At 43.5% G+C, this 15,292-nt stretch overlaps 3 protein-coding genes across 4 annotated transcripts in view; 2 read left to right on the top strand and 1 right to left on the bottom strand.

The window, feature by feature from the left end:
• The window catches only part of LOC142498696 (G-protein coupled receptor 4-like), a 24,513-nt gene extending 13,119 nt beyond the window's left edge, over positions 1-11,394 (top strand). The window contains exon 2 of the mRNA XM_075606987.1: positions 9,802-11,394. Within this exon, the coding sequence (XP_075463102.1) occupies positions 9,830-10,867 (1,038 nt within the window). The 5' untranslated portion in view covers positions 9,802-9,829 and the 3' untranslated portion in view covers positions 10,868-11,394. The remainder of the gene's footprint in view (positions 1-9,801) is intronic.
• On the top strand, positions 642-6,377 carry LOC142498694 (G-protein coupled receptor 4-like). Its single transcript, XM_075606981.1, has one exon. It carries the CDS (start codon positions 1,056-1,058, stop codon positions 2,088-2,090), a length of 1,035 nt encoding a protein of 344 aa, XP_075463096.1. The 5' UTR covers positions 642-1,055; the 3' UTR covers positions 2,091-6,377.
• SPTBN4 (spectrin beta, non-erythrocytic 4) overlaps positions 11,244-15,292 on the bottom strand; it is a 133,654-nt gene continuing 129,605 nt past the window's right edge. The window contains exons 39-40 of one of the 2 annotated variants that reach the window (XR_012802533.1): positions 15,047-15,292; positions 11,244-13,411 (exon numbers count right to left, since the gene is read on the bottom strand). The gene's annotated coding sequence lies outside the window, so the exon portion shown is untranslated. The other variant, XR_012802532.1, reaches the window with a different exon arrangement.

Raw genomic sequence — 15,292 nt, 5'->3', positions numbered from 1 at the left:
TTTGGTCCCTAGGGGGTTGACGTCTCTGCTATAGCATGAAACAGGGAAGGAAGTGGCTCTAAAGCGTTAAAGAATTATATTAGGTATATTAGGTAACAGTAGCAAAATCGTCTATTTAATAGTATTGTGTTTGCACCTTTTACAAAATCCTGCTTGGAAGCATGATTTGTCTTGTACAGTTTGCTCCCCAATAATTTACTCTTCCGGGGCAGTATTGACATAACAGACGACAGAGAAGCCCAATGCTACATCCAACATGACAAAAATACACAGTAAAATACTTTATATATTCTCTTGAAAAGGGGTCATTTAGTTTAACCCTTTGGCCAAAGCGTTGTAAGCTTGCGAGCCACGACAAGGCAGACACCTGTTCGCAAGTCCTAACACTACCAGATAATTTTGTGGGGGCTCAGGGGTTCCCAAAAAGAGCTTGCTGGAGTTTTGTGTTTTGTTAACCAGTATTGACGTAAAACATTTTTTTGCAGGTTCATCACTTTCTAAAAAACGCTTAATGGCTGTGATCACTGCATCTTTTGAATCTCTGCTACATACCCTCAGTCGGTGATCCTGATTCCTTAACCAGCACCCAGTTTGGCTTTTAGGCTTAAGTGACACGTTTAAATGCTAAAAATAGATGAAGAGATGTTACCTGGCTAAGTACTTTCTTCTTGTTACAAAGCTTAAATGATGCCCCCACCCCAAATTACCTCTCTTCAAACAGAGCTGACTAATGCCCTTTTAAAGCAGATTACCAGCCTTATTTATGTTAGTTTTGGATGTTGTTTTAATGTTTCTTAAAGCAAAGAAACGCTTGCCACGAGCTTTTCTGTAAGGCTCTTTGAAACACACTTGGGGCGGGGGACGACGACACGTTTTTAGGGAACTCAATGAAAACTGGCACCCTTCTGTATAGTGTGGTGGAGAAATCTTTACACAATGAGAACTGAACATGCAGTAGGAATAACCACAGCCTCATTACGCAGAGTCGGGGAGTTATGTTTCTACTTGCTGTCTTTTGCTAGGAACAGGAGCGTGGCTGAGCTCGCCGTGGGAGAATGTGTAACGAGTCGTGTCCGTTTCCTGCCAAATACGAGGCCACCCTCTTCCCCATCATCTACGGCACTGTCTTCACCGTTGGCCTGCTGGGCAACCTGACGGCTGTCGGAGTCATTGTCCAGCTGGTCAGGAGGAGGAACATTCTGGGTGTGTATTTAGCCAACCTTTGTGCCTCCGATCTCATGTACATCTTCACGCTCCCCGTCTGGATCGTCTACACGGCCAAGGAGGACTGGCTCTTCGGGGCACTCACCTGCAAGATTGTAGGTTTCTTCTTCAACGCCAACCTGTACACCACCATCTCCTTCCTCAGTTGCATAGCCGCGGATCGCTTTGTGGCCACGGTCTTCCCGCTGCGATCCCGAGCACTACGGAGCATGAAGGCCGCCATCATAATATGTGCCGCTGTTTGGCTGCTCATTTTGGGTTCCCATTTCGTCTTCTTGAGCCGGGACGATCTCTTCACCTCCAGCCAAAATGTGGAACTCTGCTACGAGAAGTACCCCATGGAGAAGTGGATGGCTCACCTCAATTACTTCCGAATCTTCATTGTTTTCCTGATACCACTGGTGCTCCTCGTGTTCTCCTACTGCTCAATAATCCGAGTCATCCAGCGCACTGCCTGCTTGGAGGCCGAGCAGAAGAGGAGGATCACTGGCCTTTTGATGTCCATGACTGCCATCTTTGTGCTCTGCTACCTTCCCTACCACGTGGTGCTTTTCATTCGCTCCTACTTAAGCGACTTGGACTCTTGCAACTGCAGCATTGAGAGGAGCATCCGTCCCGCCTACCGCGTCTCCTTCGCCTTCACCAGCCTCAGCAGCGCCCTCGATCCCTTCATCAACATCTTCGTCAGCGACGGCGTGAAGCGGGACCTCCTGGTGGAGCTCCGGGCTCTCTGGCTTTGGCTGGCATCTCGGAGGAAAGCCAAGAAGGGCAAGAGGCAGTATCCGAATGATGTGTGCAATAGCGCTGGGCAAAGGAATGCCGGTCTGCTGTGTACGCACCAAACCAAAGTACATACTGGACTCTAGGTGTGGGAGACCACTCCTTACCATGGAAGCCGGACTTGGCTGTGAAATGACACTACTTATTACCTGCTGGCTTGAGACTTCTCTCTGCTGCTGAATCGCCTATATCGAACCCGTTGGTTGCAAGCAAAAGGGTTAAGTCTTTTGAGGTTCCTCCATCCTAAATCAAGGATGGGCAGTGTTAACCCCTAGACTGCTGCTACCCCTCTGTCAGTAACAGTATTCTGTGTTAGGTTATTTATTGAAAATGTACAAAAATCCTAGGTAAATATTGGAAATGTAAACAAAGGGAAGCAACATACTGCCAAGTATCATTTCTTATCCTAGTTATTGCCTTCAAATCTCCTATTTCAAAGTGAAGGATGTCACAATGCAGTGTGTGAGATCCACGTGCTCCATGCTGAAGAACAATGGATCTAAATAATGTTTTTACCTTTTTTAAGCTATTGGAATGATCTTCCCAACATAGCGCTGCTCAATGCAGCTTTGCCAGGACTGCAGTAGGGGTGACAGACGCCAGTCCTGAAGGGCCACCAACAGGTCATGTTTTAAGGATATCCCTGCTTCAGCACAGGTGGCGTAATTATGACTGAGCCACCTGTGCTGAAGCAGGGATATCCTTAAAACATGACCTGTTGGTGGCCACTGAGGACTGCAGTTGGCCACGCCTGTACTGCAGCATTCTTCCAATGTGTACCCCATATGCCGTATTTCGGAAACCCTCGCCTTCTCGTATAAGAGAAGTACAAATGCGTGCTTGGCCATTCATTGTTTGTAGTTTTTATACCTACAATCTGGTGTCCCGGGGAGAGAGAGGGTAAGACATATCCCAAATGGAAGGGGTTTGTATAGTACGATCACTATATTGCAACCTCAATAAATGTCTATTAAGTGGCTTTAAAGGTGACACATCTAGGAATAGAAACACAGCGACTCGTGTCGTGATATGGATTTTTGTTTCGGCTTTTAATGCTTCGGAGAATTTTAAGGTTCTTTATCAAAGTGTCCCGGCTGCAAACAGAGGCAGGAAAACTGCATCCAATGTGCAGAGGAAGGACGTTCCTATTGGGACCAATGGGATTTCCTTGTTTGATAAATCTGATGGTAGTATATTTTTCACCCGTTTTGGGCTGTGTATTTAAGTCTTATGGATGGGGAAAAAACCCCAGCATTAACAATCTGACTGCATGAGGCTCTGTCATTACATTTGTATCCCTGTGTGGATCAGTAGCGGCGCTTATTGCTATGTAAATCAGGGACTTGGACAAGAAATACTGGTTCTGCACGATGGGGAGGAGTTGGGTTGATACTGATATTCCCCGTATTAATCAAAGAAAATGAAAGCAACAGCAGTTTTACTGTTTACTTTTTTAACCAAAGAAAGTCTAGCCCTTTCATTGGGACTTGTACATTGGATAAACCCTGTGCATGTTTTTGCCCCAGTTTTGCAGCTAGAAGCCTTTTTTATATGCAGTTTCTGTGCATATAAAGGCGAAAAGGTGATGAAAAGAAAAAATAGAGCACATTTTAAACCAATGGGATCTTCTATCCTTGAACCAGATGCTTTGTTTATCTTTGTTACATTTTTTTTATAACATGTAGTATAGTCTCGGCATACATGTCGGAATATATTTTATCGCGGATCTGCAGTCGGTCTCGCTGATTTTTGACGTCAGTGTGGAATCTCACTGATAGAAATCAGCATTGTTCCGCTTGCTGCTGTCGGTCTTGCTGTGGACACGTGGTCATTTCCTCCGTGGCTGGAAATGCAGGTTTGCAGAATCGGAAGTCGGTGTAAAATTAACCGGCAGACTGTTTTAATTCACAGGGGAAGCGAGCAAAAGGAGGGCCCTTTTATAATTGATAAATGTTTCAATCCAAAAACGTTAGGAGCTGATGGCACTGCCTACAAAGTACTATCCAGGCCTATGTGATCTCTATTTGCTACGCCATCACAGGTCTCCCGGGCAGCAAAGTGGTGTTTGCTGTGTAGGGTTGAGAATGTGCAGATACTAATGGTTATTATAAAACACAACATGCCCCACTAAATTGTCTGCCCATATGTACAGTACTTAGCAGTCTTCTGACTTAGACTCGTTGACGTGAATGGGCTGTAATGTGTTATATGGCAGACAACTGCTTACTAAATATTGGCATATACAGTATTTGAGTTGAATCAGTCTTTCCTCTGCTTGCGGTATACATATTATCTGATATTCCACATTTTCCGGAATATCTGTGCTAACTGACTCCTGATTCGATCCTGGCTCTGTGTTCCCGTTTGCCGGTCTCTTGGCAATTTATGGTATAAGAGAGCCCAGACTGGATTGTCACTGTAACCTGGAGTTGGCAGATATGATATTGTAACCCAGATAAGTGTTAATAACTGTGTAAGGTTCCGTCCTTTCTGCAGAGATTCCAATATTGCTGGGTGACTTTATCACTCATTAATTAGTGGTGTGGTAACCATTCAGTTTGTTACATATCGGTCACATCTACATTTAACATTTTGTTGGAACTGCGGAAAGTTCTCACAAGCTAGAGCTAGACAATTGTGTCGTGTGTGTGTGTGTGTGTGTGTGTGTGTGTATCCGAGAAAAAAAAAATATTATATAATTTCTTCTTCCCACATTGTATTCTTATTGTTTTCAATTATTTACACTAGAATGTGCAATGGAAGTGTGTGTGTGTGTGTGTGTGTGTGTGTGTGTGTGTGTTTGTGTCACTTAAAATTAAGTATTTGTAAAGTGCTTTTGGCAGCTATCTATCAAGGTCATTTGGCAGCTAAATTGACATAAACCTTTTTCATTCTGCGTCTCTTTGCTCCTATTTTGCTCTTGTGTGCGTCGGCTTGTGGTCTGGGAACAGTCAATGGGAGATTTAAGGAGCAGTTATGTGGAGCGATAGGAGGAGTAAGGGAAGCATTAATGTGCGGTCTCTTCACATGCACAGAGCTTTCCAGACCTCACAGGTCTCCTCTTCACATGCAGAGAGCTTTCCAAAACTCACAGGTCTCTTCTTCACATGTACAGAGCTTTCCAAATCTCACAGGTCTCCTTCACATGTACAGAACTTTCCAAACCTCACAGGTCTCTTCTTCACATGTACAAAGCTTTCCAAACCTCACAGGTCTCTTCTACACATGTAGAGCTTTCCAAACCTCATAGGCCTCTGCTTCACACGTGCACCAAGCTTTCCAAACCTTTTCTAATGTCTCTCAACTTTAAAATTGCAATCCAGTACTGCAGTATACAGCTAGATCTTTTGTATATTTGTTAGGATATATATTTGTTAACGGAGAGACTCTATAAAACTTTAAAATCTCAAGTCGGAAACTCTGGGGATATCTGGCCATACAGGAAATCAAAGAGAAACTGTAAATTGGGAATATTGCACTCACTATGGTAGATGAAGCTTTGATTTGCATGAATTAGCAAATGCTTGAGATTTGTGTAAATAATTAGTTGAAATATTTTTCATTTTTTTTTTAATGCTTTACCACCTTAAAAAGCTGCAGACCAAGCAATATTCTACGTGGTTTAAAAAAAAAAAAAATCCATTGTGTACTATGAGAATACTTGCAGCATTTAATTTTTTTTAAATAACACTGACATGTTTAATGTATTATAATGTTACAAGCATTTTTTGTAAATGCTTTCTATAGAAACAAAGTCCCATCCACTTCCTCTCCTGAGACAGGCTCTGGCACACCCCTTTTTGAGACCTTGTCTCTCTCTAGCAGTGCACCAATTGTATCTAGTGACTGCCTGGTCACATGATCTTACCCACAGAACTTTGCATCTTTGGTCCTCTTCTGCTGCACTGACAGCAAATCCCCAAGTGAACCCCCGAGCCCAATCTTCGCCAATCAATTACAGGAGAACGGATCGAACGGCAACTTGGCCAATTACTTATAATTGTGTGGATTGTATTGATGCACATATTAAAGGGGGAAATGGCTGCTTTAACGTAACCGTTGGAACTATTTTGCTGTGCGATCATTTAACCCCTCCAGTGCCGACAAAGCTTTGCAGCGCTGTATAATAACATGAAGAGCACCTCCTGTTCGCAAAGAGGCTGAAAGCTTTTTACGGGACGCAGAAGTTATACGGCAACCTCTAAAGCCCGGGGAGTGGCAGGTTAACCTCTTCACTGCCGGAGGGTCCTGCAACGCATACTGCTATGCTAGAGTATTTGTAGCTACTATGTCAGCCAAGAGGTTAACATGTATTTAGAATTTTTGTTATTATTCTGCAACTATTGTATATTGTCCGTATCCCTTTGTGTTCCTGTGTGTTTTTGAATTGATTGTTTTTTTTCCCCCCTAATTATTTTGAGGGGAAAAAAAATAAGTTGTTTTTAAAAAAAGTAAGTAATGGAAATGACTAATAATAAAAAAAGAACAACACCAGGATGGGTCTACAGGCTGTATTTATTATGCTGGGAAGCTACTTCCCAGCCCCGGAGAAGAGATTCGCTCCATTCAAATCAATATGACTATACGGGGGGGGGGGGGGGAGGGTGAAGCAATTTCACAACATTAAATGAGTGTCTATTATTTTAGCTATTAGCCTAGATAAGTGTCTATTATTAAAACACTCTAAATTCTAAACCGTGACCGTTTTCTGCTGCCCTCTAGTGTGAGGAAAAACCTTACAGTCCAAATCATTCGACACCAAGACTTAGTGTTTTAATTAATGCCTTTAGTCACCATTCATGATTTTTATATTTCTATAAAGAAATATTTTTTTTTTTTACACTGTTTAACAGAATTGAAGCAGGGGGTCTTCAGAGCTGAACCCCATTAGCGGGGACCTACTGCTCCCTAACAGACCTCAAAAAGGGGGTGCCGGTATCTCGGCAAAGTTTAAAGCTCCCGCGTCACACGGGCCAATAGGAAGCCGCATCCGCTGACTTCACGTCTTCCTATTGGCCCACAGGGCGCGGGAGCTTTGAAACGCCGTTGTTACATGAACACAGCTAGCGGAGCGGCTACCGGCACCACCTATAGAGGCAAGTATCTCCAGAAGCAGCGGGTCACGGGGGCGGAAATGAATGGAAACAGTGTCAAGGAAATTGGTTTTGACCAATGTGGCTAAATAAACAGGTAGGGCAGGAAATGGACAAGAAGAGGAAGGCGTTTAGATTCTTTAAGTCAGAAGGGACAGAGACATCGTATCAGAAGTATAAGGAATGTAACACAAATTGCAAAAGGGCAATCAAATTAGCAAAAATGGATAATGTAAAAAGGATTGCAATAGAACTTTTTAGGGTTGTTCTTTAAGTACCTTAATAACAAAAAAGAGAAAAAATATAGGACCCTTTCAGTGTGATATGGGTAGGCAGATTATTGGAGATAAGGAAAAAGCTGAGGTATTAAACAAATTCTTTGCCTCTGTGTTTACCAGGGAAGAATCAAGTTCAATTGTTGTGCCGCAGGAGGAAGCCACAACCTCCATATTAATGAATAATTGGTTAACTGAGGAAGAAGTTCATAAGCGACTTGAAAAAAATTAAAGTAAATAAGGCACCTGGCCCCGATGGCATACATCCAAGAGTTCTCAAGGAGCTAAGCTCAGTAATAGCCAAAACCATTATATTTAATATTCAAGGACTCCATTTCCGCAGGCTCAGTACCACAAGATTGGCGTAAAGCAGATGTGGTGCCTATATTTTTAAAAAGGGAGCTAGATCACAACCGGGGAATTACAGACCTGTAAGCCTGACTTCAATAGTGGGGAAACTACTTGAAGTATTATATTCAGGAATACCTAATGGAAAACAAAATCATTAGTAATAGTCAGTATGGATTTATGAAGGATAGATCATGCCAAACTAACCTTATTTGTTTCTTTGAGGAGGTAAGTAGGAATTTAGACCACGATAATGCAGTTGATGTGGTCTACTTAGATTTTGCTAAGGCTTTTGATACGGTTCCACATGAGGTTGGTGTACAAAATAAAGAAAATTGGACTCAGTAAAAATATGTGCACCTGGATTGAAAACTCATTGAAGGACAGACAACAGAGGGCTGTTATAAATGGAACTTTTTCAGGTTGGGCTAGGGTCGTGAGCGGAGTACCTCAGGGATCGGTACTGGGACCACTGCTTTTTTACTTTTTTTATTCATGATCTTGAGGTTGGGATCGAGAGCAAAGTCTCCATCTTTGCTGATGATACTAAATTGTGTAAGGTAATAGAATCAGAGCAGGATGTAATTTCTCTCCAGAAGGACTTGGACAGACTGGAAACTTGGGCAGGTAAATGGCAGATGAGGTTTAATACAGATAAATGTAAGGTTATGCATTTGGGATGCAAGAATAAACAGGCGACTTACACATTAAATGGGGATAAACTGGAGGAATCCTTGATGCAGAAGGATTTAGGAGTGCTTGTAGACAGCAGGCTATGCAATAGTGCCCAATGTCATGCAGTAGCTTCAAAGGCAAACAAGATCTTATTTTGCATTAAACGGGCAATGGATGGAAGGGAAGTAAACATAATTATACCCTTTTTAAAAAGCATTAGTAAGACCACACCTTGAATATGGAGTACAATTTTGGGCGCCACTCCTTACAAAAGACATTATGGAACTAGAGAGAGTGCAGATAAAAGTCACCAAATTAATAAAGGGGATGGACAATCTAACTTACGAGGAGAGGCTAGCTAAATTAGATATATTTACATTAGAAAAGAGGCGTCTAAGAGGGGATTTGATAACTATATACAAATATATTCGGGGACAGTACAAGGAGCTTTCAAAAGAACTATTCATCCCACAAGCAGAATAAAGGACTCGGGGCCATCCCTTAAGGTTGGAGAAAAGGAGATTTCACCAGCAACAAAGGAAAGGGTTCTTTACAGTAAGGGCAGTTACAATGTGGAATTCATTACCCATGGAGACTGTGATGGCAGATACAATAGATTTGTTAAAAAAAAAAAGTTTGACATCCATACCAAAAAAGTATACATGGGAAGGATGTTGATCCAGGGATTCATCTGATTGCCAATTCTTGGAGTCCGGAAGGAATTTACTTTTCCCCTTATGAGATATCATTGGATGTTATGACTCTGGGGGTTTTGTTTGCCTTCCTCTGGATCAATAAGTAAGTATAGATAAAGGATAAAGTATAAGTGCAACGGCGACGGAGCTACATCGCGCATAAAAATTTGGAAGCTGAGTAAATTTTAATTTTTTTAGAGACAGTTGCCACATGACTGTCTCTAAACCAATCAAATTGCGCGGCCCACCCCATTTAGTGATGTCGCTGGCCTTGTCGCCAGCGACGTTGCTAAAAATCCAACTTTCGCCGATGGCGACGTCCTCGGTTGTGTCTCCAGTACTATAAGTGCGGTCTAAAAGTTAGAAACATATTGCCAAGTCAGAGAGAAATAGTGTGTGTGTGTGTGTGTGTGTGTGTGTGTGTGTGCGTGTGCATGTGCATGTGCGCGTAAAATGAATGCCTCCTGTATGCCCATTAAGGTCAATGTTTCGAGTACTTTAAAAATGTGTTTAATAAGAACTGGTGTGTTCCATTAGACATGCCACTCACTCACCCACCATCCTTTACCTCCCCATCTAAATTCAGAAAAGCAAGTTTCTTTAAAAAAAGCTTCCCTCCCCCTCCTTTGTTTGGGAGAGAAACAGCATTACTTCTAATGAGAATTCTTTTTTTTTTTTAACCGTGATCATTTTTTGTTTTCCTTTTTCTAGGCGATTGTGGAAGTACCAAAAATATCCTATGGCGTGTAAAGAGTCCTGCTCTTACCCGGATAAATACGAGGCCACGCTCTTCCCGATTATCTATGGCCTCGTTTTCATCATCGGGCTGGTTGGGAACCTGACGGCTGTTGGCGTCATTGTCCAACATGTGAGACGGCGTAATGTGCTTGGTGTGTATCTTGCCAACCTTTGCGCCTCTGACCTCATGTACATCTTCACACTCCCAGTATGGATTGCCTACACAGCCAAGGACGACTGGCTCTTTGGGCCTCTCACCTGCAAAATCGTAGGTTTCTTCTTCAATGCCAACCTCTACACCACCATGTCCTTCCTCAGCTGCATTGCTGTTGACCGCTATGTGGCCACTGTCTTTCCTCTTCGGGCCAGGACCCTCCGGACTATGAAGGCCGCCGTGTTAATCTGTGTCGCGGTTTGGCTGCTTATCCTGGGCTCGCATTCTGTCTTTCTCGGCCGTGACGAGCTTTTTAACTCCAGCCAGAACGTGAAGCTTTGCTATGAGAAGTACCCCATGGATCAGTGGATGGCTCATGTCAATTATTTCCGCGTCTTTGTTGTATTCCTCGTCCCCCTGCTGCTTCTTGTCTTCTCCTACTGCTCCATCGTCCGGGTCGTTCATCGGAGCCCCAGCTTGGAGAAAGAGCAGAAGCACAAGATCATCAGGCTCTTGATGTCCATGACCGTCATCTTCGTCATCTGCTACCTCCCCTACCACGTGGTGCTCTTCATCCGCTCCTACGTCAGCGACATGAACAAGTGCACCTGCAATATTGAGGCGAACATCCGCCCCGCCTATCGCATCTCGTTCGCCCTGACCAGCCTCAGCAGTGCCCTGGACCCATTTATCAACATCTTTGTGAGCGACAGCATCAAGCAAGATGTGCTGAAGGAGGCACGGGCAATCTGGGCTGGTTTCAGGCTCCTGGGCCACCCACGGGCATCGTTCAGGCAGGCGTCAAATACCACAGGTTACGAAACAGTGCCAAAGCACCCGGAGGAGGCTCATCTAGTGGACCGGAAGGGTGAAACGGTGTTATAAATGAAAACTGTTCTGGTTTATTCACCGTGATGGCAACACTGGCCAATCGGAGGACTCCATAGTAACATGCATGGACACTTATCTACTTGTACATATCTGTGGTATATGACAAAACTCTAAATGGCTTCGACCATAGTGTGGTATAGGTTAAATCAGCCACTCCACCCATGTCACCCCCTTTCTCACCTTTTTTAGAATGTTCTATGGCCTTACTATTAATGGGGGAGGGGGATCTCGTTTGAATCCTTTTTTAGATCAGTTTGGAGATGCAAAGCTGGTGTCTCTGATACATGGTCACTTACAGAGAATAAGAAAAGAGACTCTACAGGTACTGAAAGAAGAGACGACAAAAAGAAAACCCATCATATTGAGGCTGTTCAATGTCTTTCTTCCTTTATTTTACACAAAGGTATAAAGCCGTGAATAGACTTTGCTGTAGACCTTCATGAATGTGTAGTTTTCTTGTAACCCAAATGCACTGATCTCTATGGGGAATATATAACTTTATTCAGGATGTCTTTCTAATTTCTGCCTATTCTTTACAATAAAATATTTTTTTATTTTTTAGCCATTCTAGAAAACCATTTACATGTAGTGGGAACGTAATCCAGTGGGAGAGAACATGACCTACTCATGCAGGAACCACCATTTTCCTATAGCATGCAATCCCTTTAAAATCTTTACAAGATCACTGGATCATTTACCTAACCTGGCAACCAGAGGGGTGTGCATGTGAGCGCTCTCATATTTCGTGATTAGCTTTTGAAACGGAATAAAAAGGTGCCGTAATCACATAGCTGTGATCTTTCTGCAGCTAATTTCAGGTTAGCCACTAACTATGCAATGCAGGGTTTGGCCACATGATCCACTGCATTACAAGCGCCCCTTCTTCTGTCTGCCCGGCTATAGGAAGCGTCCCAAAGGGGTTATCCACAGGCAGCTCACTTATGGGGCTGCTGCATGCTGAACCGCTCTGCCAAGCATCTGCTTCCAATTCAGATGGCTCAAAAGCAGCGACACTTAATGTTTTAGAGGATTAATCCCAGTAACGGCAGTTTCAGACCCCCCTGACAGCGAAGGAGCTAAAATGCACGCTCCGTTGGCAACAAGTCAAGACTGCTTTGGGTGCCAGAGCAATGCAACATACTAGGCAGGGGTGCACAAAGCATAAGGGGAAAGAGAGGGAGAGACGAGTGCTCTAGTGTGGGCGCTGCTATCATAGTCTGTGGTACTGTATGCCATGTCTTTCTCGCCTCCACTTCATCCTTTTAGCATCTACTTGAGCAGTTTGCCGCTGCCTGAGCATTTCCCAAACCACTGCTGCACAACGGTTTGATTTGCCTGAATGTAAAAAAAATGTAAACTAAAACTACCCAGTACTGCCCTACAGGTAAAGGGACCTGAGGAAGGTGGGTACTGTCTGTGCAATGGCAGAAAGCTGCACCGATGTGCGTCTCATATCAAATTCTGCAGCTGTGTTTAGCATGCAGATATACCTGATTTTGGACATATACTTTGGTTGCGTACTTTTACACCAACCCAGAACCGTTCTAATGTGCTCATTGAACTCAGCTCTGTTACAGGAATGCCATGCCTTAAGGGGCAAAAATCCCAAATACTTTAACAGTCTAATTGGCTTTCCTAAACCAATCTAACCATCCTATTAGCAGAAATTTGGATGCTTTTAGATTTTTAAAAATGAAGTGGACGTTGCATTTCCTTGGGGCCTTTGCATGGGGAAGTGCGTGTGTGTGCGTGTGTGTATAAATCAAGTGATTTCTTTACCCCTAGCCCTATTCTTATCAGTTAGCCAATAAAGATATGGAGAGGGGGGCTTTGCCTGTGAAAACTCTTGTTGAACACACCATGACAGGAGACAAAAGGGAGCAGCTAGAGGAAACTAAACCCCTCCCAAGTCTCAGCTCACCATAAACTAACTTTAAAAAGCGATAAACAAACAAAAAAAGTATACGTGTAAAGATAAAAGAGGCACCGATTACCCAGATGTGACCCCATAAACGTCACTCATTAATACAGTTTGGTCATAGGAGGGACTGACCCCATAAACATCTCTGTGCCACTTATACTTTGGTCGTAGGAAAGATTGTCCCTTCAAGGGTCTTTCTGATAAGATAAGGGGTAGGTGACACTAACCTTAGCAGCCTTTCTGGTAAGGGGTTCTTTTGGCCGCTCATCAGTCTTAAGACTCAGATCTTCCAATAGCTGTCACATCACCATATTAATAACCCCACTGCTACTGCTGGAGTGCTGACTTCACAGCTCCTTAAGCACCGACCGATTGGAAACCTCTAGCTGCTCATTTTAAAGCGTTAAAATAAATAATAAAGCAAAAGCTGTTAAACAAGGAAGGGGGGTTGTTACTAACGTCTCCTGGCTGCAAATCTGGAGCAAAAGCATTGCATCAAATGTATCACAAGAAAAACTGGAATTGCTTTCAAGTTTGGATCATTTTCTTTGCTGAATATGGTGCTATTTTTTGCACTGGTTTTGCCCCAGTTTTGTAAATCGACCCTTAAGACTGGCCTATGAAGGAAAAGAAAAAAGTCATATGAAGCATTTAGGAATAAAATGAATTAACCGCGCTGAGCTCAATAAGTCCAGGTAGGGTAAAACTTAGGGGGATATGTAAACAAAACGGGGCAATCTGCTCCAAACCACAGGGCAAATATTTCCAGCGACTTATGTACGAGACTCGCTACTTACATTTGCCGCAGATCTTTGGAGCAGAGGCTGGCGCCACTTAGACCTGGCAGATGCAATTTATGCAGAGGGGGAAACTGCGCCAGTTATAGGGGCAACTTTTGATCCCTCTCATTACAATATTGCGCTGACTCTCTGATAACGAGTCTCCAAAACACACAAGGTGTAAGTGAATCAATTTGGAGTAAAAAATGGAGTAAAGCACCTTGCTACATTGACGCAGTTTTGCACCAGCTTGGGAGCAGTTTGCAACATAATAGATATGAGAACAAGTACCGCCTTTCATAATTCAGGTAAAAAAACAGTATTCAATTGCAAGGAGTGGGGTTACAAGCTGGAAGGTTTACAAATGTTTCCACAAATCTGCAATCAAAGTCTCCCTCTTTTGAACTAAGAAATATAAACAAATTGTAGCACTGTTGCAGCTCTTAAGTAGCAATGCGGGTTTCACTTTTTGTTTTCGATTACAGGGTTGAAGCAGGGGGTCTCTGGAGCTGAACTGTGTTAATTTCAGCTCTGTGGACCCTCTGCTTCCAGAGATACCTCCGTAGGGGGTGCCACTATCTCAGCTGTCAGAGAAACGGTGTGCCTAACGTAATGGCAGCGTTTAAATGTCCCGTGTCTAGGGTTGCCAGGTGGCTTCTCCAAAAATACTGGACACAATTGTCATAGGTGCGACACTCTCAAGACACACACACACCTCACTGCTCCATGCTGTTTCCTCCTCCTGGTTGGCTGCTGCTGGGTAATGCCCTGCTCTCTCCTTGTGCAGGGAATTCCTGTGGGCCCCCCAAAGCCAGTCCCGTCACTATGTCCAGAGAGGTAATACCGGTATACACATGTCTAGTATGACCTCTTATTTTTTTTACTGGACAGTGTGTCCAAATATAGGACGGTCCAGTTCAATACTGGACACCTGGCGACCCTACGCGTCGCAGGGTCTAATAGGAAGCCGAGAGGTCATCCAGTGCCGCTTCCTACAGGACTGCGTTACCCGGACATTCAAACTGAAATAAGATATCGGCGCCCCCTACAGAGGTTAGTATCTCTAGAAGCAGGGGTCCCCGGAGCCAAAATGAACTCGGTTCCGCTCCAGAGACCCCCCGGCTAAAATACTGTAATAAAAAAAAAAGTGAGACCCGCATTGCTGCTTTAAATAAAACATAAACATGCGCTATAGTTAATGTATAAAGAATTACACGATTTCTAGGTATCATTTAATGAAAGAGGCCGTTTTCATTTCTGCTTTTGCAAATAACATTACAGCCCAACTGCGCTCTCACAGAGCACCAAGTGTCAATTTAGGATGGGTATTGGGTGATCCTACTACACGGTGGGCTCTGGGCACCTTGTACTTTTACCTGCACATCCCTACACTACCATAAGGCCTTCCAACAGTGTTGTTGAAGTATTATTCACTTTGATCCCAGAGGGGTCTGCCACGCATTGCATGCTCACCTCAACCAGCTTGATGAGTGCCTTCTATCTCTAGCTCTCTTCTCTAATATTATTTCCACATGCTTTTTCTTCCCTTTGAATACTTTGAAACTAAACTATCTTCTGCCTTTTAATGTCCTGTCTGTCTGACTACAATCCATGCGGTCTCTGCCGTTACGTGTGAGCGTTTTGTGCCGGCCGCAGCGTCCTTATTCCTAATTTTCTTCCTTCCGAACGCTCGAAATGCAGCAAATTTAGGTACATGCC

This window comes from Ascaphus truei, chromosome 7 (assembly GCF_040206685.1).
Source record: "Ascaphus truei isolate aAscTru1 chromosome 7, aAscTru1.hap1, whole genome shotgun sequence".
NCBI classification, from domain to species: Eukaryota; Metazoa; Chordata; class Amphibia; order Anura; family Ascaphidae; genus Ascaphus; species Ascaphus truei.
The sequence above is the reverse complement of the archived record's forward strand: the minus strand, read 5'-3'. Positions and strand labels throughout refer to the sequence as shown.